We start from the raw sequence: 25,026 nt of genomic DNA on the forward strand, positions 1-25,026 counted from the left end.
AGCCCTGGAAGGGGCATCCAGCCCATTTCCGTGCCTCCTGGAAGGGGATCCCTAATGGACAGCACGCCCAGGTCTCCTCCTCACTAGGGATGGTGGTGAGTGAGAAGGGCTCCAACTTGTTTCTATGACCCTACACGAGAGCCCACGGGGCTTGGCTTAGGAAAAGTTGCTGTCTCACACAGCTGCTGGCTTGGGACGAGAGAGACTGCTGCCCCTGGAGTGGGCCGAACTGGACAGTACCTGCCCCATCCACTCCTCCACCAAACAAGCAAACCAAACCAAACCAAACAATAACCCCCAGCACACTCCTGGCCTCTCAAATTAACCTCTGCCCGGAGGTCCAAATAGAGTGGGCTGTAGTGATAGCCATTGGCCAGAAGAGGGCACGAGCCACCAGGGGACAGAAAAGCTACTCCGAGGACAGGGACTTGGCCCCGCTCCTTGGCAAACAGCAGTAGCCCAGGTTGCACTTTACTTTCACAATCTTTCTGACCAAAGAGTCTGCTAAAAAAAAAAGGGGAAAAAGCACAACCCCAAGGGGCCATTCCAGTTGGGAGAACTTTGCTGTTCCTATCTCTACAATGAGGATCTGGCAGGCCTGCTCCAGGAAACACCGTGGTAGACACGATTTTCTGTTCTGTTACCTGAAAACAGTATTTATTAAAAGGGATTTGCACTAGGCTCTCTTGTAGCAAGCCAGCTCTGGTGGGCTAGTGGTTAAGATTCGCTCTCACCACCATGGCCCGGGTTCATTTCCTGGTCAGGCAACCACACCACTTGTCTGTCGGTTGTCACACTGAGGAGGCTGTGTGTTGCTGTGATGCCGAAAGCTATGCCACCAGTATTTCACATTCTAGCAGGGCCACCTGTGGTGAGCAGATTTCAGCGGAGCTTCCAGAGTAGACAGACTAGGAAGAGGGACCTGGCCACCCACTTCTGGTCAATTGGACTGATCTAGCACTGGAAGGTGAGAGGATGGCACAAAAAGACTGGGCAGGGTTCCGCGCTGCTGTTCACAGGGTCACTGGGAGTCAGACGCAACTCCTCAGTACTAACAACTCTTGTAGCAGGCTTTCCTGCAAATTATGTTTTGTTCAACAAAGACAGGGGCCTGCTCCGGGGAGAGGCATGGACAGTGTGGATGCTTCCAACTATCTACTATTATTTAGATAACTTTTTGTTAAGCCCAGCTCTTCATGAGTTTTGAAATCATGTAATTGTTTTAACAAAAATCTCATCATTTAAGGCAATTTTTTTAAGCAACCTATACCTCTCCTTCCCCACCATGCCCCCTGCAAAATAAATACACTTAAACATGTATATATACAGATACATGCATATTTTAAATTGATGGTAAGAAAAGCAAACTGCAGCTATTTAAAAATAAGATTCTCGGGGCCGGCCCAGTGGCGCAGCGGTTAAGTGCGCATGTTCTGCTTCTTGGCAGCCTGGGGTTTGCTAGTTCGGATCCCGGGTGCAGACATGGCGCCGCTTGGCAAGCCATGCTGTGGTAGGCGTCCCACATATAAAGTAGAGGAAGATGGGCACAGATGTTAGCTCAGGGCCAGTCTTGCTCAGCAAAAAGAGGAGGATTGGCAGTAGTTAGCTCAGGGCTAATCTTCCTCAAAAAAACCAAACAAAAAATAAGATTCTCTATTAATCAAAATGAATTTCTCCCACCCACCTACAACTAGTCTGATTGACAAGACTGTACTTTTCAGCAAACCTGAGCCCAAACAACCAAAAGTAAAAGGCAGATGTCTCCATGTTTGGCCCAGACAGCTGTGGAGAGTCAATGCCCAGGGGACTGAGGTGTTTGTATACAGACCCCAGCTCCTGAGATTTAAGGTACATGGAGCTCGACAAACCCAGGGTGGAGGTTTAGAGCCAGTCTTGTCCGTGGGGAACCAGAATGGCTTTACAGAATTGGCTCTGCTCTGAAGGGACGCCGAAGGCACAACCATCCACACAGGGCTGGGCGGGGCCAAGGCGCCCGGGGCCTGGCCTCTAACAGAGGACGGCAGAGCCTTTCCACACAGTCTGAAGGAAAGGGCTGGGGAAGCCCCTGCTTGCTCCTGTTCTCCCCACTGCCCTGAGGAACCAGGGAGCTTCCAGACCAAGGCACACCAGGAAGAGGGACCTGGCCACCCAGGAAGGGGGCCGGGGACAGGGGAAGGACAGCCCCACCTCCTCGACGCGCCGCCGCTCCTCCTTCTGCTCCTCGATGCGGCGCTGCCGCTGGTGCAGGAGGTGTTTGATGTGCGCCTCGGGGTCTCGCTGTTGCTGCTGCTGCAGCTGCTGCTGCTGCTGCTGCTTTAGAGCCTCTGAATTGCTCTTATTCTCCTGCTGGAGCCGGAGAAATTCCCTGCGCAGGGTCGACTCCCCGGGCACGTTCATGATGGAGCTGGGTCAGGGTAGCACAATGGAGGTTGGGGTCAGAATCCTGCTGCTTCCCACTCTCATCCCTGGGCAGCCGCCTGAGCGGGTGCTTTACCTGGACCAGTCTGCCTCAGGTCACTCCACATGACCGGGATCTGCCTTCCCCCTGCCCAGTCTTGGGCCGTCAGCCTGCAGCCCTGCATCACCCTCGCCCCACCTCGGGCTCATCCATTCGTTCCATTTCTTCTCAGCACTCAGGGATTCGGTTTTAGGAGTCTCTACCTGTCTGTGCCCACCACCCCCAGACTGAGCGTCCCCAAGCAAGGACCACTGTTGTCCCCTCAGACAGTAAGTGACGGCCCTCGACCTCCGCCGGCCAAGCCCACCTTGGCTCTCCTTCCTCTCCATGGCTGTCATCTTCCTCTTCGCTGCCGCTGTACTCGTATTCTGTCTCCTCTGCAGGGGGGGAGATCACTGCTGTGTCTTCACCCAGTGCCCCAGACCCCACCCTGGGCTAGGGAAACCTTAGATGGGGACAACCAATAACTTCTGTCTGGATGGCCATGCACCTGGGTCCCCTCCTCCCTCCTTGGAACAATGGGGTGATGGGGGGCGGGTCTCAGGTTTGGGCCTGGACAGAGATGAGGATCAGACCCCACAGTAAGTGGGATGTGGCAGAGTGTGTGCGTGCACTCACACATGCATGTACTCAACAGGAAGCTTCTGTAAGGATGGAAAAGGACTCATGTGGAAGGCTGGCTGGGATCAGGTGGTAAAGAGGAAGAACCCCTCTGGGGCTGGAAGTTTGGGAAAGGAGATCTTGGACAGGGAGAGCTGGGCCTGCCTGGGAGGGGAACCTGAAGGGGAGCCAGCAGGGGCCAGGGCTGGTAAAGAAGAACAGGGGCTGAAGTGTCGGAGACCTGCCACCTCCCTCCTAGCCCACTGACCCTTCTCGCCTCGTTTCTTCCGGGATCGGTCGATGTGGTCCTTGAGCTGGATGCGGACCTGCCGCTCCGTGGGCTGGTCGCGGATGAAGGGGAACTTCAGCAGCTGCTCTGTCGGTGGGCGGCTCAGGTATGTCTTGATGAGACATGTGTCAATGAAGTCGATGAACTTCTTAGACCTGAAAACAATGGTGCCACACACTGGGAGGGACCCCTCGGAAGAGGGGGGTTGCAGGAGGAAGAGGGGGGATCATTAATCCAAAAGCCACTTTGACTTCCCTCCTTTCTTCTCCACATCCCAACACAGCCCCCCGGCCCTCCGGCTGCAGTGCCCCCTGCCAACACCTCTTCTGTGGCACAGACCCAAGCCTGGCCCAGGTTAAGGCAGGGTGGCCTTGTCCAGAGACCTTCCTTCCTGGACCCCCAGAGACCTACCATTTCTTAGACTTGAGTCTGGGTGGTGGGTTCCGAGGGATGAGGAAGAGGGCTCGCATAGGGTGCATGTCACACAGAGCTGGCACACAGAAGACACACCATCAGGCCCTTCTGCCGTGCCGAGAGCCTCAAGGAGCCCTTCTCACCATGATCTCTGGTGATCCACCTCCTCCCTACAGGCACTTTCTGGGCCCTCCCTTCTCTCCCAGACTCCGTACTTACGGGGGGCTCCCTCTGCCATCTCGATGGCTGTGATTCCTAGGGACCAAATGTCACTCTATAGAGGGAAGAGAAGAAGGGACAGGTGAATGTTCCCAACAACTCTCTTTACCCACCATCCGCAGTCTCTTTAGGACCACATTCTGGTCCACACCCCTTCCTGAGGCCCCTCTCCTCCAACTCTGCAATGTCCTCCCATTCACCCAGTCCTCCCATCCGTCCTTTCCTTGCCACAACCCTCGCTGCTAACACGCCATTAGACCTTCATTTTCTTGCCCAACCTGCCCAAGCCCCTGAGATTTTCAATCAACCCATCACCCCCATCTCACTTCCTGCCCTTGGCTGCCTCCATGCTCCCTACTTTCTGCTCCATACCCTGTAATCGTAGGTGGCATCGGGGTTCTCATCACAGGCGATGACCTCCGGGGCCATCCAGTAGGGGGTCCCAATGAAAGTGTTCCGCCTGCCCACGGTGCGGTCCAGCTGAGCACTCACCCCAAAATCCACTGGAAAGACATGGAGGGAGGGGTCACATCTGCTCCCCTTGTCTCAGCCCAGCATGTGTGTGCCCCAGGGCAGTGGAGGTCCTTGTCCTACCCAGACACTCCTCAGCACCTCTTCCACCCCACCAACATCCTGAAGAAGCTGACCTAGTCTTCCTGCATCTTGGGGGAAAATCCAAGGTGAAAGGACCAAGGGAGAGCATCCCAGGCAGGAGGGGTCAAAAATATCCCCTCTCCCCAGAGGGACCTGCACAGCCCCCCCGGTCATAACAGGTAGCTGGCAAAAAATTTCTTGAATGACTTTTAGCAGGAGGCAGGGCACCCCAGGGGAGGAGATGGGGAAGGGGAGGGGCAAGCCTCCCAGCCAACAGGCAGAATAAAGGGGCCTCTCATTCCGTCCTGGAAGTGAGAGTGCCCCGTCCGCCTCAGAAGGAATCAGCATACCTAGCTTGACCTCAGCATTCTCTGTCAGCAGGACGTTCTGCCCCTTGATGTCTCGGTGGATCACCTTGTGGGCGTGGAGGTGGGCCAGACCCTGGGGCAGGAGAGTTGGGGGGATTAGTCTTGGTGTTGGAATGGGTGGGAAAGAACAAGGCCACGGACCTGAGCCCAGGCGAGGACGAGTCATCAGGCTAGATGGGACTGAGCTGAAGGAGCGGCCCCTCTCCACCCAGGAGCCCACATACAGGCAGAGCTGTCGTGGGGAGAATTCCTCACAGCTGAGGGCTGCAAGCCAAGTGGCAGAGCTTGGAAACAGAGGCACTTGTCTCCTCCAACGGTCTGAGGGTTCCCCAAGGTCGGGACTCTGTCTTGTCCCCACCCCATCAGGCCATCTGCTCCTTAAAGAGGCACAGTTCCACCCCCTCCCAGCACGAGGAGGGTCCTTGTGCAGGGAGAAGCTCTAGCGGGGGTGGCCCAGAGGCAGCGGGGAGGGAGGGGCGGGCACTCACCCGGAGAATCTCCCTGCAGATGTAGGCGATGCAGTCCTCCTTCAGGGCGTTTCCTTTGGTGTTCTTTACCAGGTCCGTCACAGAGCCAGCACCACAGAACTCCATCACCAGCTACGGTCCCAGGGAGGCACGGGAAGGAAGAGCACTGGTCAGGCAAGGCCTCCTTCCCCTAGCAGCCCCCTGGAGGAGGACCAGAGGCCTCGGGGACAGAACTGGTAGGAGCTGGAGAGCAGGGCCTTTGAGACCGCTCGCAAAGGCCACAGAACTTCCAGAGATTTGGAAAGAAAGGGGAAAGACAGGGCAAGTGGGGCTGAAGGAGGTGGTCTGGGAGAAGGAAAATAGAAGTCCAAAGAATCCCTGAAACTGTAGACAAAACAATGGAGGTATGTGCCTTTCCCTGGGGAAGGGTCCAACGCTTTCGTCAGATCCTCATCGGGACACCTCATCGGGACCCATAAGCCCAAGGGCCAGTAACACATGCAGTGAGTCAAGCATAGTATCTACATTTTTTAATGGTTGGAAAAAATCAAAAGAATCATATGAAACTCAAATTTCAGTATCCTGCATAAAGCTTTGGGGGATACGTCGACGTCCATTCATTTATGTACTGTCTACAGCTGTCTTCATGGTGCAACGGCTCAACTGAGTAGTTGAGACAGAGACTTTATGACCCACAAAGCCCCAAACAGTTACTATCTGGCCCTGCACAGAGAAAGTTTGCCAATAGCTGACCCAGAGGCAAGAAAGGGGCTAAGAATCAACAATTCTGCAGGTCTGCGAGAGACAGAAACAGGGCAAGGGGCTAGAGAGAGCTGCAGGAGGAACTGGTGCGAGACTGAAGCATAAACCGCACACGGAGGGGCGGCCAAGGCCGGGAGATAAGGAGAGATCCCTGCAGGCATCTCAGCACCTCGAGGGAAGAACCACTGAGACCCAGAAGCAGGGCAAATCAGTCCCCTGGGATCAGTATGCCTGTCCAAACGTTTTCACTGTACGTTTTCCAGAAGCTGCATCCAATGCAGAAAAAAGCTGGATGGGACACGTACATTTGCATATGCAATAAAAGTCCTCTGCATAGGCCTCCCCCTCCAACAGCAGAGCACAGTGGGAGGACAGGAGGACAGTGTTCAACAGGTCCAGAAGGGGGCGCCTGGCCACGTGTGCCCTGCCTCTAGTCCTCGATGGTCTCCTACCACAGTTGACGGGTAAACCTACCTGATGTGCTACTCCCTTTCTTTGTGTGTGTGAGAGTGTGTGTGTGTGTGCGCGCGCACACACACACACCTGTCCCCAGCAAGACTAAGTGCCTTGGAGGCAGGGACCATGACACATGTCTATCTGTGCAGGGTAGACAGAGGTGCTCAATAAGTACTTGTCTGGCAGACTGCTGGGAGGGGAGACAGCTCCAAATCTCCACAGCCAAGGCCATGCACCCTGCTGCTCTCTCCTGGGGGCTGAGCTGAGTACCAGGAAGGGTGAGGCCGGGGAATCAGCTTGGCACCAGCGTCAGGCCAGGGAGGGCGATGACTCTTAGGAATGCTCTGCCAAGAGGGAATTTGGGGGAGGCCCAAAAGAGCCACAGCAAGCCCTGGTTAGAATAATCATCCAGAAGGGCTTGTGCACTGTCGGGAGGGGTCTGAGCCCTGTGGCCGCCCACAAATATTCTGGTCTGTTGCTCTCCCAGGAGCTGTGCACAGACAGGAGAACTGATGGCCTAGCCTCCCTGTGGTCTCTTTCAGCCCTTGCTGGGATTCCATTGCTCATTATTCATTAAGTGCCTGCTGGACACAGGGTAAGGGCACACTACCGATCAGGGCAAAGGTGGGGGCAATCCCCAGACCCCTGCCACCAAAAGGCTCAGAGGACAAGAGGCTGCAATGTGTGGGAGGCTCCGTGTGAGTCAGGAAGTCACTCTGGATCAGACACGGGAGAACTGTGTAGACTGAAGGGGAGGGCTGGCAAGAGAAGCCTGGGGACTGACGCGGAGCTCAAGAGCAGCCTGGAGCCAGGGAAGGGCAGGGATGCGCAGCCAGGAAGGCTGAGGGCACTTCTCACCCAGAGCTGGTCGTCGTTTCCAGGGGGGCTCTTCTTGATAAAAGCCCCATAGTAGGTGGCAATGTTGCGGTGGTGAGAATATTTTTTCAACATGTTGATCTCCTGTTTGATCTCCTCCTCCTCATCCTGGGTGAACAGAGGAGGTGAGCCCTGAGAGTCTCCCCACCCCCTCCTCAATGCTCCCACCCTCCCTCTACCCCTCACCACTCCCTACCTCCGTGACATCCATGACCTTGATGGCAGCCAGCTGCCCAGTCTTGACATGCCGACCCTGCAGGACAGAGAGCCAGGCATGGAGGGATCTGGGTCTCCGCTTAGGGAGGGCTGGATTCTGGGAGAGGCCACACCTTTTGGCTGTTTTCTGTCTTAGAAAGTGCCCCTGACGGTGGCTAGACACCTCAGTTTGTGGGTTGGTCACAGGGGTAGACAGAGGGCTACAGAAAAACTACGGAGCCTGGATTCCAGGCGCTGAACCTGATGAAGACCAAGGGTTTCCTCCCATCCAACACTCGAGAGACAAGCGAGAGACGTATGTTCTCCTCCAGCCTCTAGGGCTTGGACTTCCTACAGTTTGACAGAGTGAGCAACGCAGGGTACCTTCTCCATCCTCAGCTGGAGCTGGAGGGGGCTGGGGAGGAGGCTGGGGAGGGAGGGGTTCTGCCTCTCTGGCCTCTTCTGTGTAAGATAAACTGCCTGGGTGCTTTCTCGCCCCGTCCCCTCTGGACGGGAGTCCTTTCCCAGAATCACCACCCCCCCCAAGCCTTTTTATTATTGTTGACAGGAAAGAACAAAGACAGCTGAGATTTTAGGGAACTGGGGGAAACACAGAAGGGCTGACACGTGTTGATGCCCCATCACCAAAGCTAATGGAAAGAAACTTCTCCTTCGAGAGTACGTCCCCATCCTCCCCACGCCTCCCTCCTCATCCTTCTGAGATCGCTAGCAGGGGCCACCTCAGGCTTGGACAGGAAAGCCCAAGGCTTCCTGGGGAAGAGCAGGGTGGGTGGGGGAAGGCAGCCCCTTGTGCAGATGGACATGGGTATTGCCAACCATGGATTATTTTTATCCCCAGCATTCATTTAAGACCCCAAGCCTGGAGAAGCAGAACATAGAGCTACTATTTCCATGGCAACGACTAGGCAAGAGATGGGGGGAGGGGGGTGCCTGTTCCCCAAAGCTTACAGGGAAGAAGGGTAAGAGAAAGGCAGGTGGTCCTAATGATCCAGGACCACAGACCCCTGAGATGCAGAGGAGACTCGCGACAAGACAGCATTGTGTCTGGACACAAAGAAGCACGGTGTCTGCTCTGGGGGCCTCCAGCTCTGGGGCAGCGTCCACCTTGAACATCTCTCTGCTGTGGCCACCTCCCCTCACCCAAGCATGACCAGTGGTCAGGCCACGTGAGAGGCTGGGCTGGCCGAGCTAAAAGCTACAATCAGTGGCTGAGGCAATGCCACTTCTGTGGGAGAGAGGCAGCCTCAAAAGCAGAAGGCCTGAGCTCTGGCTCCAGCCCTGCTGCAGGCCAGCTGCGGGAGCTCAAGAAACCACTTCCCCTCTGCAGGTCAACCATTAGGTCCCACCAACTCCAAGTCCTGTGGGTCTCTGTGGTCTTGGGAGGAGCCAAACCTGCACCTTTGGTTGAGCTCTGCTCTGAGCTCCCAGGTGAGCTCTGACACACATGTCCCCAGACCCTTCCTACTGCCCTCATATGTGCTGTTCCACACTCCGCCCAGCTCTAGACCTGTTCCTGCCACACCCAGGACTAGTTCTAAACTCAGAGGCAGAGCCAGCAAAAACAGCCCACTTCCTGCTGCTTCCTTCCCTTCCTTCCTTGTATTCTCCTCTCTTTCCAGGTCCTCGCTCCACTCCCCGGGAAGGGCCCCCAGCCTCTGGGCTCTCCCACGGCCCGCCCCCAGATCTCTAGGCCTGGGGCCCACTTCTTCCACCCCTCCTGAGAGGGCCCCCTGGAAGAGGGCCACGCTTCTGCACCACCAGTCTCACCTTGTACACCTGTCCGTAGGTTCCATTGCCGACCACCTCCACCAGTTCAAAGATTCCAGCAGGGTCCTGGGGGCAGAGAAAGAATAAGGTGTCAGGACTTCAGAACAGGGTTACGCGGCTCGTGGGGTGGGAAGAGGTATTCAGTCAGGAGATGAGTGAAGAACTAACTAGTACATTACGAGGGGGCTTCAAGGGGCCCCTGATGGCCAGCTGCCCTTCTCCTGGATTGGTTCAGAGTTCGTTTTCTATGGGAAACGTCAGAAAGAGGTGACAGCAAACAGAAGTCAGAGCCCAGCTGGCTTGTCAGACATGCTCCTGATTTCAAAGTCAGTGATAAACACTGAGAGTGTGGGCTCATCTGCAAAATGGGGATCCTGAGTACCCATCTCTGGGGTTGGTGTCAACTTTAAATGAGGCAATGACCATAAAATGCTCAAGACAGTGCCTAGCACAGAGCGTGTACACAATAAAAGTTAATTATCATTGTTGTTATTTTATTTTTTAAAAGCAGGGATGGGGAAAGCTGGTAGGGGCTGGAATTTGAGTCATCCTTCTGTCCTTTCCCCCCTTCCCAGTCCTCCCGAGACCCTGGGCTTCCAGGCCAAGTTTTGGGGCATTTGTGGGTAGAAGGGACCTGGGGGGTGGGGGATAGCAGGTGACAATGAGAGGCCGCTGGGAAGGGCAGTGAAAAGGGAGACCTTTCGGTTCCTACTTTCCCGAGCCAAGTGGTGCCAGGAGGAGAGGGCCCAAAGGGCTCAAACAAAGCTTCCACAGAGGTTCACTGCCTGCTGGGCTGAGAGCAGGCAGGCTGGCTGAGCAGCACAGCTGCTGGGAGGCCACCCACACCCTCCTGGCAGGACTTCTTTTTGAGAGAGAGAGAGCGGGAGAGAGAAAGAGAGAGAGAGAGAGGTTGGGAGGTGGAGCGGCAGGCTGAGAGCCAGCCTCGAGCCCCGAGCCTCGAGCCCAGTGCTGTCCGCACTCCCAGCAGAAAAGGCTGGTGTTTCCGGGTGTGGGCCCCCTCCGGCCACCTGAAGGACTGAGAGGGGAGGCACAAAGTGAAGATGTCACTAGGAAATAAACTCCCCAGGTAACGCTTAGGTCTCCGTGCTGAAAATCCTAAAAGCATATAATCTAAAACTGCTTTCTCCTTGATTTTGAAAACCAATATAGAATTTCTAAAAGATAAATAATACCAAACAAACCAAAAGAACCCTTGAGCCTCCATGCACTGCCATCAGCAGATGGAACAGAACCTGGGCGTGGTGGAGACAGGGAGACACCAGCCCGTCCTCACTGCGCGCTGTCTTTGCCCATTTTCTCAGAGCGGGGATGGGAGGACTGGAAACGTACTCTGCTCCCTGTGCTTCCCCGTCAGAGCATGTGTCATCATGCACCGTGGCTGTGTACTTACTTATCTGTCAGTTCCTGGAGGAAAGGGACTGGACCCTCCTTGCTGGCTAGTGTGGCAGCACTAGCCCAGGGCCCGGCACATGGCAGCCTGAAAGGACATCCCAAACCTGCTCCGGGGACACTGGAGCGAAGCTGCACAGGGGCTCCTTCTATGAGCGCCAAGGGGCCTAGGCTGACCAGACCAAGAATTTCATGGTTCTGTGTTCAATTATTTAGCTCCAGTTGAAGGTCTAAAAACACAGCAGCCCCAGGAAAGGCAGAAACTGCCCCTGAGTGGGGGCTCAGGAGAGGTTTGCCTGAATCTGAGAGCTGCAGGGAACCCTGTCTCAAGAGGACTGAAGAGGAAGGGAACACAGTTCCCTCACGCTCTCCCCAAAAGAAGGGCCCATCCATTTCGGGGCCTCTGAACTCGGACTCTTGGGAAGTCCCTTCTTACATCTAACTTAGTTCTTCTGAGATGGATGGAGACAGGAAAAAGGACTCAGGATCATGATTTTCTGGATGCTCCTAATCTAAGAGGGTAAAATATGATGGGCCTGGTAGAGTCATCCACGCTATACCATCATCTCCTCAAATCAGCACAAATGGATTCATTTTGCAATCCTGGCTCCGAATTTGTCTTGTTCCTATACATTTGGGAGGCACTGACTGATGAAAGAACAATCTCTGAGGTCAGACACGCTGGGCTGGGTTCAGATATTGATTTAATGGTTTCAAGCCCATTTTCTGACTCACAGGTCAGGACGACCACGCCTTCAAAGAGTTATTCTGAAGATTAAGCTGAGAGCACGCGTGTGGCCTGGCAGCCGTGGTACCTAACACCCTCCAGAGAACGCGCTCCACAGAGCCGGCCCTCTTCACTCAAGGGCAGCACCATTTTCCACACCAAATCCTGCCTCCGCACCATTCTCTACTTCCCCTCCTTCCCTCGCCGCATCAGTCACCCAGCCTATCTCCCTTCAAAGTGTCCGTTTGTCTCTGCCGCTCAATTCCTGAAGCTGCCACCCCGGACCACTCCCTTCGCTCCTCCCTCACCACTCTTCCCGCTGCCGGATTAACCCTCCTAACACGGCGCCTTCCTAATTTTACTCTTCTGCCCAGAACCCACACGGCTCCCCACTGCTTCCAGAAGAGTCCAAACACCTCAGCTTGATATTTAAAGTTGTCCCATCATTAACCAACCACTAAATATTTTCTGAGGAGCTACATCTATCCGGCACCGGGCTAGGCCCTAATCAGGGAAAATCTATAAGGCACCTTTCTCTTATTTCATCCATCTGTTCAATATTTACTGAGCACTCAGTTAGGTACAATGAGGAAGTCAATGGTACATGAGGAACATGGACGGCCCCTCAAGGACCTTATAATTTTATAGACAGGCCAAGTCCCCCAACAGCGATATGTAGCAGTGTTTGATCACATGCCGTCAGAGCAACTGACAGCACTAGAGGCATTAGGAACTGCTCGGTACAGCATTCAGAGCACTGGAGAGTGACCTTCTAGAGAGAACTTTAGCATCAGCTGTGTGCCCCTGGGCAAGTATTTAACTGTTTGGGGCCTCATCTTCCTCACACAAACTAAGAAGGTGTTGCACTGGGTAAAAAGTCTGTTTCGTGGTTTCAGGGACAGAATCAAATTCTGGCTTGGAATCTCAGGCAGGCTTCCTGGAGGAGACGGTGTCTGAGCTGGGCTTTGGAGGCTGATTAAGTTTTCAATTGGTGACAGGAATTTAAGAGTGAGGAAGGCCATGCCATGCTGAGGGACAGCAGTCTGGGTTTGGATCTTGAGTTTGAGACGTTAGGGGACACGGAGGGGTAAACGTCTATCAGGCAGTTAGAAACAAGGGCCTGCAGAGAAAGATGTAGAGGACGCTCACGAGTGGGAGAGTGGGAGAGAGGAGACAAGAAGTCCAGGGAGAATGTACGGGCAAAGGAGGAAAGAGCCAGGGCCAGCGTTGGAGGAATGGCCAAGCGCTACACACGGGAGAGGAGGAGAAGAACAGACCCCAGAGGAGGAAATGGTCAGAGAGGACTGAGGACAATACCACTGGCTTCAGCACCCAAGAAGCCCTGGGAACCTCTGTGGGAACTGCAGTTGAGTGAGCAGAAGGCAGACAGAAGGGCTGGAGGAAAGGGGAGCAATGAGGAAGTGAAGGCAATGGGTACAGCACTCTCTCTAGAGAGCTTGAACTTGAGAGGAAGGGGAAATCAGATGATGGCTAAAGGAGGCAGCAGGGTCAGACAAAGGGGTTTTCAAGATAGGGAAGATCTGTCATGCTTGTGGAAGGGAAAAAGCTAAAAAGTGAGACTGATGATGTTTGACAAGTTAACCTTTTATGCTATGTGTGTATATATATGGAAGTGTGCATTGCCAGAGTATGCAGCTGCATCTCCCACCGGGTTACAGTTGTGATAAAATACGGCAGTGCCTACTCTCTCTCATACACATACCCAAGGATTCCGAATGCCCAGAAATGTGTGTCACAGTTCTAATATGATTCGTGCATTGATCTGGCTTCAAATGTGGGCCCTTCGACTACGCACTTGTCTGTGTGCTTGATCACGCTCCTCAATGGTGACTAGAAGAGGCGCCTCCAGAGGGAGGGGCTGCACTCCTGGGAAGCCCCAGGCGGCCCTGGCTTGCCCTCTGCACGCGGGCACAGCTCTGTCCGATGCTGTCACTGCAGGCCTTCCCTTGCTGTTTCTTGGCACTCAAACTCTTTGCTCTCAGCAGCTGGGTAACTAATGAGAGGAGGGAGAGAGGAGGACAAGAGAGGAGAAGTGAAGAGACACTGGTCTTCTGAGGTAAAGAGGAAGAAAGATGAGGGAGTTCCATGAACACCCAATGACCTTGACTTTAAGGACTGCGTAGGAGGGAAGACCATCTGCTAGGTAGGAGGGAGGTGGGGGGCCCGAACGAGGTGGAGAAGCTCAGGAACAGCCACGAGACAGGGGGCTTTAGGGTGGTGGTTCTCAGACGTCAGGGTACATGAGAATCACTTGGGAGGCAGACTCCTAGGATCCGCCTCCAGAGACCCTCATGCAGCACCACAGGTCTGCGGAGGAGCAGGCCTCTAGATGTTTAACAGATGCCTTGCTGATTCTAACGCAGAGGGTCAGTGGACCCACTGTGAAAAACGCTGCAGTTACTAACAGTTAGGCAGTTACTAACAGGTGAACAGAAGGGGTGGGATGATCTAGGAGTGGCAGGGATCTGAGGGAGGTCAGGCAGCCTGCACAAGCGGTGGGTGAGCAGCATCTGGGTGATTAATTCCTGCTCTCTCCTGCAGCAGCTCTACAGCACCTGTCTTCACTCACTCAACTCAGGCCCATTTTTTTCCATGTTCATGTGGCCAACTGTGCCTAAAAATGACCTCTCTCCTTTCAGCCAAGCCAAATCTCAAGTTTTTTTCCCAGGAAGTCTTCTCTAGCTCCTCCAGCCCACCACAAGCTATCCTACCCATGAATTTCAATCTCAATTTCACCTCCACCATGAGTTTAAGTTTCTCACGAATAGGACCAAGTGGATATAATTTTTTAAGTAATCTAAGAACAAGACAAGATTATCCACTCTTGCCACTTCTACTCAGTGTTGTACTGGAAGTTCTAGCCAGGGAAATTAGGCAAGTAAGAGCAATAAAAAGCATCTGAATTGGAAAGAAAGGAGTAAAACTATCTCCATGTGCAGGGGCCGGCCCGGTGGCACAACGGTTAAGTGTGCACGTTCCGCTTTGGCAGCCCAGGGTTCACCGGTTCGGATCCTGGGTGTGGACATGGCACCGCTTGGCACACCATGCTGTGGTAGGCGTCCCATGTATAAAGTAGAGGAAGATGGGCACGCATGTTAGCTCAGGGCCAGCTTTCCTCAGCAAAAAAGAGGAGGATTGGGGGCAGATGTCAGCTCAGGGCTAATCTTCCTGCAAAAAAAAAAAAAAAAAAAAAAAAACCCTATATGTGCAGATGACATGATCTTGCATGTAGAAAATCCTAAGAAATCTAAAAAAACTATTAGGACTAATCAGCACGTTCAGCAAGCTTGAACAAAAGCTTATACAAAAACTAACTGAATTTCCATATTCTACAATGAATAATCCAAAAATGAAATTAAGAAATCAATTTAATTTATAATAGCATCAAAAAGAATAAATTTAACCAAAGAAGAGTTAGATGTATACACTGAAAACTACAAAATATCTTTGAAAACCTAAGCAAATGGAAAGATAGCCTATACTTACGGATCAAAAGATAATATTGTTAAGATCTACAGATTCAGTGTACTTCTCTCAAAATCTCAGCTGCCTTTTTTGCAGAAATTGATAAGCTTCTCCTAAAAATCACAGGGAAATGCAAGGGATCCAGAAGAGACAATCTTGAAAAAGAACAAAGTTGGAGGACTCACATTTCCAATTTCAAAACCTACTACAAAGCTACAGTAATCAAGACAGCGTGATACTGGCACAATGACAGACATACGGATCAATGGACTAGAATTGACAATCCAAAAATAAACTCTTACATTTGTGGTCAATTGATTTTTTGTTGTGTGTGAGGAAGACTGGCCCTGAGCTGACATCTGTGCCAATCTCTCTCTACTTTACGTGGGATGCCGCCACAGCGTGGTTTGATGAGTGGGGCTAGGTCCGCCCCAGGATCCGGGCCTGCGAAACCTGGGCTGCTGAAGTGGAGTTCGTGAACTTAACAGCTACACCACCGGGCCGGCCCACCGTGGTCAACTGATTTTTGACATGAGTACCAAGACTATTCTATAGTCTTTTCAACAGATGGTGCTGGAACAACTGGATACACACATGTGAAAAAATGAAGTTGGACCCCTACCTCACACTATATACAAAAAGTAACTCAAAATGGATCACAGACCTAAAAATGTAAGAGCTAAAACCATAAAAGTCTTAAAAGAAAACATAGGAATAAATCTTCACGACTTTGGATGAGGTAATGGTTTCTTACACATGATACCAAAAGCACGAGCAATAAAAGAAAAAAAATGATAAGTGAGAGTTCATCAAAATTAAAAACTTTAAGAAAGTGAAAACGCAACCCACAGTATAGAAGAAAACATCTGTAAATTATCTCTCAGATAAGGGACTTGTAAATAAATAAGGGACTTGTATCTGATAAGGGACTTGTATACATAACATAAAAAGGACTCCTCCCTAATAAAATAACTCAACAATAAAAAGACAAATAACTTAAAAATGGGCAAAGGATCGGAATAGACAGTTCTCCAAAAATGATATACAGTGGCCAATAAGCACACGAAGAGATGTTTAACATCATTAGTCACTAGGGAAATGTGAACCAAAACCACAAGATACCTCTTCACATCCACTAAAAGGGCTGTAATCTAACGGCACTGGCCAGGGTGTGGAGAACTTGGAACCCTCATACATTGCTGGTGGGAATGTAAAATGCTGCAGTTACTTTGGAAAACAGTTTGGCAGTTCTTCAAAATGCACAACAGAGTTATCACACGACCCAGCAATTATACTCCTAGGTAGATACTTAAGAGAACTGAAAACATACATGCACACTTCACAGCAGCATTATTCATAGTAGCCAAAAAGTAGAAACAACCCAAATGTCCAGCAACTGATGAGTGGATAAACGTGATATACCCATAGAACAGAACATTATTTGGCAATAAAAAGGTATGAAGTGATGACACATGCTACAACATGGATGAACCTTGAAAACGTTAGGCTAAATGAAAGCAGCCAGTCAAAAAAGGCAACATACTGTATGGCTCCATTTATGTGTAATGCCCATACTAGGCAAATCCACAGAGACAGAAGTAGATTAGTGGTTTCCAGGGGCTGCATGGAGGACAGAATGGGCAGTGACTGCTAATGGGTACTGCGTTTTATTTGGGGCTGACGAAAATGTTCTGAAATTAGATGTTGGTGACGGTATATCTGTGAATACACTAAAAACCACTTTAAAATACTTTAAAAGGATGAATTTTGTGGTATGTGGATTATATATCAATAAAGCTGTTATAGGGGTTGGCCCGGTGGCGCAGCAGTTAAGTTTGCACGTTCCTCTTCAGCGGCCCATGGTTCGCTGGTTCGAATCTTGGGTGCGGACGTACACACTGCTTGTCAAGCCATGCTGTGACAGACGTCCCACATGAAACAGAGGAAGATGGGCACAGATGTTAGCTCAGAGCCAGTCTTCCTCAGCAAAAAGAGGATTGGCAGCAGTTAGCTCAGGGCTAATCTTCCTCAAAAAAAACCCAAACTAACTCCTTCAGGCAGGTTCTCCTGTCTTTTTTAGGGCTGTGGTTGTTAACTTTTAGGTTAGTGAATGCCGTTAGGGGGCTCTACAAGTGCCCCTGGAAATTGTACCCAAAATTATGTAAGGCAGATATGTTTATTTGGGGAAAGCCTACAAGAGATTCTCAACAGATTTGGGGAATGCAATAAAAATTAAAAACCTCTTCAAGCTGACAATGCAAAAAAAAAAAAAAAACCAAACCAACAAATAAATAAATAAAGCTGTTATTAAAAACAAGAATCCTGAAGGGAGTCAAAAGGTACAAACCTCCAGTTAAAAAATAAATAAGTCTTGGGATGAAATGTACAGCATAGTGACTATAGTTGATAATACTGTATTACATATTTGAAAGTTGCTAAGAGAGTAGATCTTAAAAGTTCTCATCACAAGAAAAAAATTCTGTAACTATGTGTGGTGATGGATGTTAACTGACCTACTATTATCATTTCATGGTATATACAAGGGTCAGGTCACTGTGTTGTACAACTGAAACTAATAGAATACTGTATGTCAATTATACTTCAATTAAAAATCATAATAATCATCCTAAGAGCACTTCCCATAGTGCCCAATAAATTATTGTTGATGAGCGACAGTTTCCACTCTAAGAAAGCTGCCCAGAAACACGAAGGGAGCCCTCAAGGTGCTTCTGATCCAATAACACATACGAGAAAGTCCTGAGACAAAAGGCTGGATAACATACAACCACTTACGTGATTAAGAGTTAGGCAACTTGGTTTCTAATCTTGGCTCTACTGCTAACAGGCTGTGTGTTTGGGGGCAAGTCATTTAACCTCTCTGGGTTCCCTTTCAACAAGATAAGAAAACTTTCCAGTTCTAACTCTATGATTCTAAATGCTCAAGTCTACACTCCGTGAAACTGCCACCTGATGACTAGGTACTACTTCCATACTGTGTGCCAGGAGCTGTGTTAGGCTCGGGAATATAGTAGTGAATAAAATGGGGGCATCCCTGCCGTAATGGTGTTTACATTCTGATGGGGGAGGCAGACATTAAACAATTCAACAATTAACTTGAATTATAACCGTGGTACATCTACACGCTATGGAGAAGCATTGGGCACTAAGAGAACAAGCGTGACCAAGTGTGGGCAATCAGGGAAAGGCTCTCTCGGGAAGCCATGTTTAAGTTGGGGTCTAAAGGCCTTCCCAAACCTCCTCGGGGCAATGAATGCTGTTATCTGCCCTGTCCCTGTGACCCTTATCTTTACTATCTTATGAGATCTCCCATATTTTCCATCTCAGAGATCTGTCTCATTGCCCACCCTCTCCATACCCCCTTAATAATTAAGTAGCTAGCAATTTTTGAGCATTTTCTTAGTTTCTGGTACTGCTGAGCACTTTAGAAGTATAATCTCACAACAAACTCTGAGGTAGGTGCTGTTGGTACATTCATTTCCTGGGTAGAGGAAAGCAATAAATGACTTGGCCAGGGTTACACACAGCCAGGAAGTGGTGGAACCAAGGTGTGACTTCAAAGATTTGATTCCAAGGCCTGCCTTCCCTTGCTCACAGCTCCTGTTGCCTAATGGACCATGTTTTCAGCCATTTGGTCCCTTTCTTGCCCCAGTCATAGCTCATGAGTCCAAAAAAGGGGTCCTGACCCAAGAGTAGCCAGCCCAAGACAAAAGAGAAAAGATGAGCTCAGGCAAACGTCCCCCTCAGCCTTTCCGACTAACGTGCAGAGGGAAGACTCCAGGTAGTAGAGGCAGCAGCCAGAGTCAGGGCTGGGGAGGCCGTTACTGTCTCAGGGAAAGGCAAGCTGAGAACAAAGCAGCGTGGAGGGAGAAGGGAAGAGGGCTGCAGGGAGGGGGACAGAAGCGGGAGAGAGATTGACCGGTTGTTCTAGCTGTCCCCTGGTATCACCACAAATCCAGAGCCACCCTACAGTTCCAGTTCCATGGAACTGGCTATGCTGCAGTTCTTGTGCTCAGATACCAACGAAATTCTGGACCTTAAAGTTAATAAAAATTAACATTGATAGCCAGCATTGTTTAAGAGCTTTACACACGCCGATTAATTTAATTCCCACAAAAGTCCATGACATTAACACTACTACTATTCCCATTTTACAGATGAGAAAATGAAGGCTCAGTGAAGGGAAGTAACTTGCCCAAAGTCAACAAGCTAATTAAGGGGCAGAGCCAGGATTTGAACGCATGCAGCCTGGCTCCAGTCTATGCTACAACTATCCCTTTCTTTGACCCAGCCCGAGCAGGTTCCTTGTAACTGAACGAGCCAGACCACACCATCAGTAAGTTTTCACGTGATGATGTCTCTTCTCCCCAAGTAGAAGAGAAGCTCTTTAAGGGCAGGAACCATGCTCAGGTGGTTGTGAGCACTGCATGGGAGAGGGTTATGCAGACTTGTGCTGACACGGATGCCTGAGTGGAAAAACAGTAGCAGCACATTGTCGGTGCAGCTTGGAATCTGTATCATACACACAACTATTTCTGTTGCATATTGAGCATGTAGAGTAACAGTCTGGCTGCTTTCTTTCACTCACTAGAGCTTACGTTACTAAGCATTTCTTATCCTCCACATTTTATATACATTAAAATTTCATAAAGCCTTCAACTGATGGAAGGCATCATAAAAGTGTCAGAATCAATTATTGAAGAGTGGGACTCTGAGACAACTGACACACCCCCTCTCGTGGGTCAAACACTGTCAGAGGTGTGTCATGTGGCCCTGTGCTTTACACTGTATGATGTCATTTACAATTTATACATGTTCAGATATGAAGAGGCAGCACGATGTTAACTGCACACACTCTCCAGGTAGATATAACGCACACGCAATACAAAGGACTTTGTTTCACACACACATTTCATCCTGATGTGCACATATTTAGTGATATGCAGCTCATTCAGGATGCTACCCCTGCACAACTCAGGAAATGCCTGGTGCCTATCCCTCTGTCTTCCTCACAGCACCAGGTATTTTTCTGAGTATGCATGAAGTACTCAGATGCTTGTTGATTTAACGTTTAAATGCCAGACAGAGCAAGGTAGAGATGGGTTTGGTCAAGGAAAGCTTTCTGGAAGTTGAGGATAAAGTGCTGGATGGTGGGGCTGGTCCGGTGGCACAGTGACTAGGTGCACATGTTCCACTTCTTTGCAGCCCAGGGTTCACTGGTTTGGATCCCAGGCGCAGAGATAGCACTGCTTGGCAAAAAAGCCATGCTGTGGTAGGCATCCCACATATAAAGTAGAGGAAGATGGGCACGGATGTTAGCTCAGGGCCAGTCTTCCTCAGCAAATAGAGGAGGATTGGCAGTAGTTAGCTCAGGGCTGATCTTCCTCACAAAAAAAAAAAAGAAAAAAAGAGCTGGATGGAGAGAAGAGGCCCCCAGCTGGGAGTAAAGAGGAGGCACACAGCCTGTGGGTGGGCAAGGGCGTAGAAAGAAAGGAGCTGTCCCTTCTCCTCTGCCTTAAATCCCCCTTCAAGAATTTCAGGTGTCTTGGTCTCCCCAGCTATAGCCCACAGACTTCCTGAAGGCACTGCCTTATTCTTCAGACTCTCCCCAGTATTTGGCACAATGCTGTGCCAAATGAATTTACACATTTTGAGTCTTGCAAAAGAGTTTATGCATCAATTGTTTCAGGACTACCAAATCACAGTCCAGTTCAGAGGCTGGGGTGGGGTGGCGGTGGCGCTACTACCTGAAGCTCAGGGATGAGCGAGCAGTGAGCCAAGGCTAGAGGACAAGGGAAGGAGAAGGAGAAAACCCCAATTACTCCCTCCTCATTAGCGTGCGGATGCCCAGACATGTACAGGAGGGGTCTGGCGTCACGGTGGAACCTAGGATGAAAGGGGTGGGTGACAGAATGGGCAAAGGGAGGCGAGCACCCTAGGTTTGGGGTCACCTTTCTTGGAAGTGGCCCAGTGCTGGGAGATGAGAACCTTGGCCTCCAGTGCTGTTCCACTAACAACTCCTCTGACAACATGCCTCTCCCTCAGGTACTTAGGCCGCCAGGCTCCAACTGGGGCAAGGCACGCTTGCTGTGTCTGCTTTGCATGTAGATGAAAGCCCCTGAGGGGTAAAATTTTTTTGAAGTACTTTAACAAAAGCAGATTGCTATTATCAATATTAGCCAGTATCTTTTTTAAGTGCCTTTAACTGCCTTCTAGGAGCTTGTAAGTCAGACAGCAACAAAGAGAGAAGAGAAGAGCTACATAAAATACAGCAAAATATAAAGGGTAAGACTGCTTGTGAGGCTGGAGAAGCAGCAGGTAGGATAGGAAAATGTACCCCCCACTTTTTTGTTGACCCATGAGGCTTATAATGACAAAATTTCAGAGCTGGAAGGGTACATTCATTAAGAATCCCAGGAGATTCTAGGAGGATGCTAGAATGGGAGAAAGAATTAAAACTGTAAAGCCTGGGGGCCGGCCCGATGGCGCAGCGGTTAAGTGCGCACGTTCCGCTTTGGCGGCCCAGGGTTCGCTGGTCCAGATCCTGGGTGCGGACATGGCACCACTTGGCAAGCCATGCTGTGGTAGGCGTCCCACGTATAAAGTAGAGGAGGATGGGCACGGATGTTAGCTCAGGGCCAGTCTTCCTCAGCAAAAAGAGGAGGATTGGCAGCAGATGTTAGCTCAGGGCTAATCTTCCTCAAAAAAAAAAAAAAACAACTATAAAGCCTGGGGAAGGGCTGGAAGTCCTTGGGAAAGAGACAAGGGAAGGACTAGTCTCTCCCGTGCTCCAGGCCCAGCAATGATTATTCACTTGGATATGCCCTGGCAGGTCCTGCTGCTGTAACCAGTGCTGTTCCCAAACCCAGACGAGGTGCCATCCTACCTAACAGGAGCAGCACCAGGAGGCGGGGCTGCCACGGGTGTGGGGGGATAGGAGGACAAGGGCTGGGGGAGGGGGCTACAGGCCCAGCTCCTCCCACTTACAGCAGACAGACTTACTCCTACGGCTAAGTACACCGGGACTCCACAGAGGACGAGAGACTCAGAGAAACCTGATAGAGACAAATAGATGGGGGAAGAGGGAAAAAAGAATGGTGGGGCCACCAGGGAAAGAGAACGAGAACCTGTGGTCTGCAGACGGCGCCAACAAGACCTGGTATAATGGAGTCCAAGCCAAACAAGTCTCTTGGTCTAGAAGAGCAGGGGTGCCAGGGCCCGCGGAGCCTCTATTTATCTGGTACTGAGACTGGGCTGGGCTGAGGGGCCCGCCCTCCCTCCCTCCCAGAAGAAAACAATAAGCCTGTTTTCCTGAGCTCTTCCTGTGACCCAGAAGGCCCACACAAAGAGGAAGAGGGGGGCAAAGGCAGGGTGGTACCAAGGCACAGCCTGGGGGAAGGGGCCTTCAACCTCCCAGCTCATCAGTGCCTCAAAACCCCAACCACCTAAGCGCTAAAACAGTGACTGCTATGCCAGTGCAGCTGCAGACCCCATCCCTCAGTCCCAGAACCAACCAGATGACTAACCCCAGAGCCCTTCTACAGGGGATGCTCAGGCCACCACCAGGGGAGCGGCGAAGGGCCTGACGGGCAGATGGAGTTTCTCCAACAGTTCAAGTCCCTCAGGGACAGAGGCCAGAATCAGTACTGGCAGACAGGAAAGAGGAGGAGTATACTGGTAGAGGAGGGTGGAGACTCAGACATCCTTCAATTAGCTGTGAGTACCTAAAGGATGTGTGTGCGTGTATGCACTTGAGAAAAAAATGTAGGAGGGTATGTGTTTGTGAGAAAGAGAGTATGTATGTAAGAAAAAAAATGGGAGTGGATGTGTGGGCTGGGGGTAGGGATGTGGCAGGAAAAGTTGCATCAGGTCACCTCTTCCTTCCTACCCAAGCGGAGAAACCAGGCACAGTCCCAAGGACCCAACAGGAAAACAGAGAGCCAGACCCCTGCCTTTCTCAACAGGAGGTGGCCCTCCAAGCCAGAGTCTGTATCCATCTCCCCCAAGCCAACCAGGGGACGTATGTTGCTTTACCCCACTCCTACCCCAAAGGGCTCAGTGGGGAAAGTAGGCTCAAAGCCAAAGCATGAAATAGATGAAATGCTCCTATGGTGAGAAAGGAAGCACCTCTTCACTGAGCCAACCATCGGGAAGGAACAGAGAATGAAAGGAAGGTTAAAACCCTCATCAATTCCCTATTGCCCATCATGTCCATAATAAACTGGACTCTAATAAAGCATCAAAAAACTCTTCCCAACTTTCATTACTCTCTAACACTGACTCTCCACTCTGCTCTGGGCTAATCCCGCCTTTCACACTGTGGAACTGAACTGGATCCTTTTATTCTGGCTCCACACGGTGAGGTACTAGTCCACTGATTATCTATTGACTGATACACACGTCTTGAAGTGTTTTTATAGGAATGAGGCGCAGGAGGGGAGGAATTCAAGTAAGCTCTGGGAAGAGAGGAAAGAGAAAGAAACCAGGAAAGATATTTATGTGCTGGGAGGAAGGGCAGTTAAGTGACTCCTCCTGGTATTTATGCCAGAAGGACACACACATGAATGTGAACGCGGACACAGAGACTTGCAGATACAAGCAGAGGCAGAAACAAGTTTAGACATGACACATACACAAACACAAATACCATTCTAATCAGAAACCAGTCAGAGGAGAGGGGGCCCTGTCTGAGCAAGGAGGCTGGGAGCAGTTCCCCTCCATGCCTCAATGCCCAGGTTCCCCACAGACCTGGCTGCCTCAGACAGGGGCCCTGGGTGGTGCTTTATCTAGACCAGAGGTCTTCCTGGAGGGGGAGGCCCACAGGAGGTGGGGAGCTGACATATGGATGGAGCTAGATGAGAGGTTTCTGGGAGAGTACAGAGGACAGACAGTCAGGCAGTGGGGGAGGGAGAGAAGGCAAGGAGGGGACCAGAATTCAAGCAGCCTTGTGCTGGTTCTAAAATGGCCACAGGCAAGGCAGGGGACAGATGGTCCCTTTCTGACGCTGAGCCGGAGAAGTGGGGAAAGGGAAAAGGAAAAAATAAATACCCATCACAGTCAGAAATGTAAAAATAAACCGAAAACCCTAAAAGATAAACAGCTTGCTTCTGAGGTTCCGCCTGCCTCCAGAGCCTTCTAAGGGAAAGCAGAGAAGTGCAGGCCTGTGAGGACAACGCCGCCTCAGGTCTGAAGTCTGCTGGAGGTCATGCCAGCCATGCCCCTGTCCAGAGTCCGAAGACCTTGCAGTCTTCTAGGCAGCTGAGGTGGCGTCTTCCTTTACCTCTCCAACGGGGTCATTGTGTTTCCTGCTAGTGTGAGAAGGAGGCAGAGGGGCAGGAGCCTTGGAATCCACTGGGTTTCTCTTAGCTCTTCTAATATGCCATGCCCTTTCTCACCTCTGGGTCTCTGCACATGCTGCTCGCCCTTCCAAGCAGATCATTCCCCTCCTCTTTACCTGGATGCCCCATGCCCATCCTTCCAGACCTCAATGTGAACGTCACCTCCTCCAGGAAGTTTTCCTGACTATCCTGCTCCCACAGTACTCTGTGCTGCCCCTTTCATGGCACCAAGTACATTTTTGTGATTGATTCTTTAATCGCCTGTCTCCTCTGCTAGACTGAGTTCTTGGAGGTCAGGGCCACATTCAATACCTGGCTGTTGAATGAATTCATATAGAAATAAAAAGAAAGTTATGTAGAAAAACCTTCCCCTCTCCTTAATACAATGGTTTCTAACACTAGTTTTGGGTTTATCTCCATTCTTCCAAAATAATCCATGAATATTCACTCAAAAGCAATGCAGGAGAGGAGCCGGCCCCATGGCCTAGTGGTTAAGTTCGGTGCACTCTGCTTTGGCAGCCCATACTTGGTTCCTGGGTGTGGACCTACAGCACTCCTCAG

General features: G+C 50.9%; 1 protein-coding gene across 50 annotated transcripts in view; it reads right to left on the reverse strand.

Moving 5' to 3' along the window:
• The window catches only part of MINK1 (misshapen like kinase 1), a 50,815-nt gene that overhangs the window by 8,430 nt on the left and 17,359 nt on the right, over positions 1 to 25,026 (reverse strand). For all 50 annotated transcript variants that reach the window (XM_070228027.1, XM_070228043.1, XM_070228042.1 and 47 more), the window contains exons 2-12: positions 9,487 to 9,552; positions 7,700 to 7,756; positions 7,486 to 7,611; positions 5,431 to 5,541; positions 4,925 to 5,015; positions 4,353 to 4,483; positions 3,981 to 4,035; positions 3,759 to 3,837; positions 3,327 to 3,502; positions 2,766 to 2,835; positions 2,188 to 2,404 (exon numbers count right to left, since the gene is read on the reverse strand). In XM_070228027.1, the coding sequence (XP_070084128.1) occupies positions 2,188 to 2,404; positions 2,766 to 2,835; positions 3,327 to 3,502; positions 3,759 to 3,837; positions 3,981 to 4,035; positions 4,353 to 4,483; positions 4,925 to 5,015; positions 5,431 to 5,541; positions 7,486 to 7,611; positions 7,700 to 7,756; positions 9,487 to 9,552 (1,179 nt within the window). The remainder of the gene's footprint in view (positions 1 to 2,187; positions 2,405 to 2,765; positions 2,836 to 3,326; positions 3,503 to 3,758; positions 3,838 to 3,980; positions 4,036 to 4,352; positions 4,484 to 4,924; positions 5,016 to 5,430; positions 5,542 to 7,485; positions 7,612 to 7,699; positions 7,757 to 9,486; positions 9,553 to 25,026) is intronic.

This window comes from Equus caballus, chromosome 11 (assembly GCF_041296265.1).
Source record: "Equus caballus isolate H_3958 breed thoroughbred chromosome 11, TB-T2T, whole genome shotgun sequence".
Taxonomy (NCBI): Eukaryota; Metazoa; Chordata; class Mammalia; order Perissodactyla; family Equidae; genus Equus; species Equus caballus.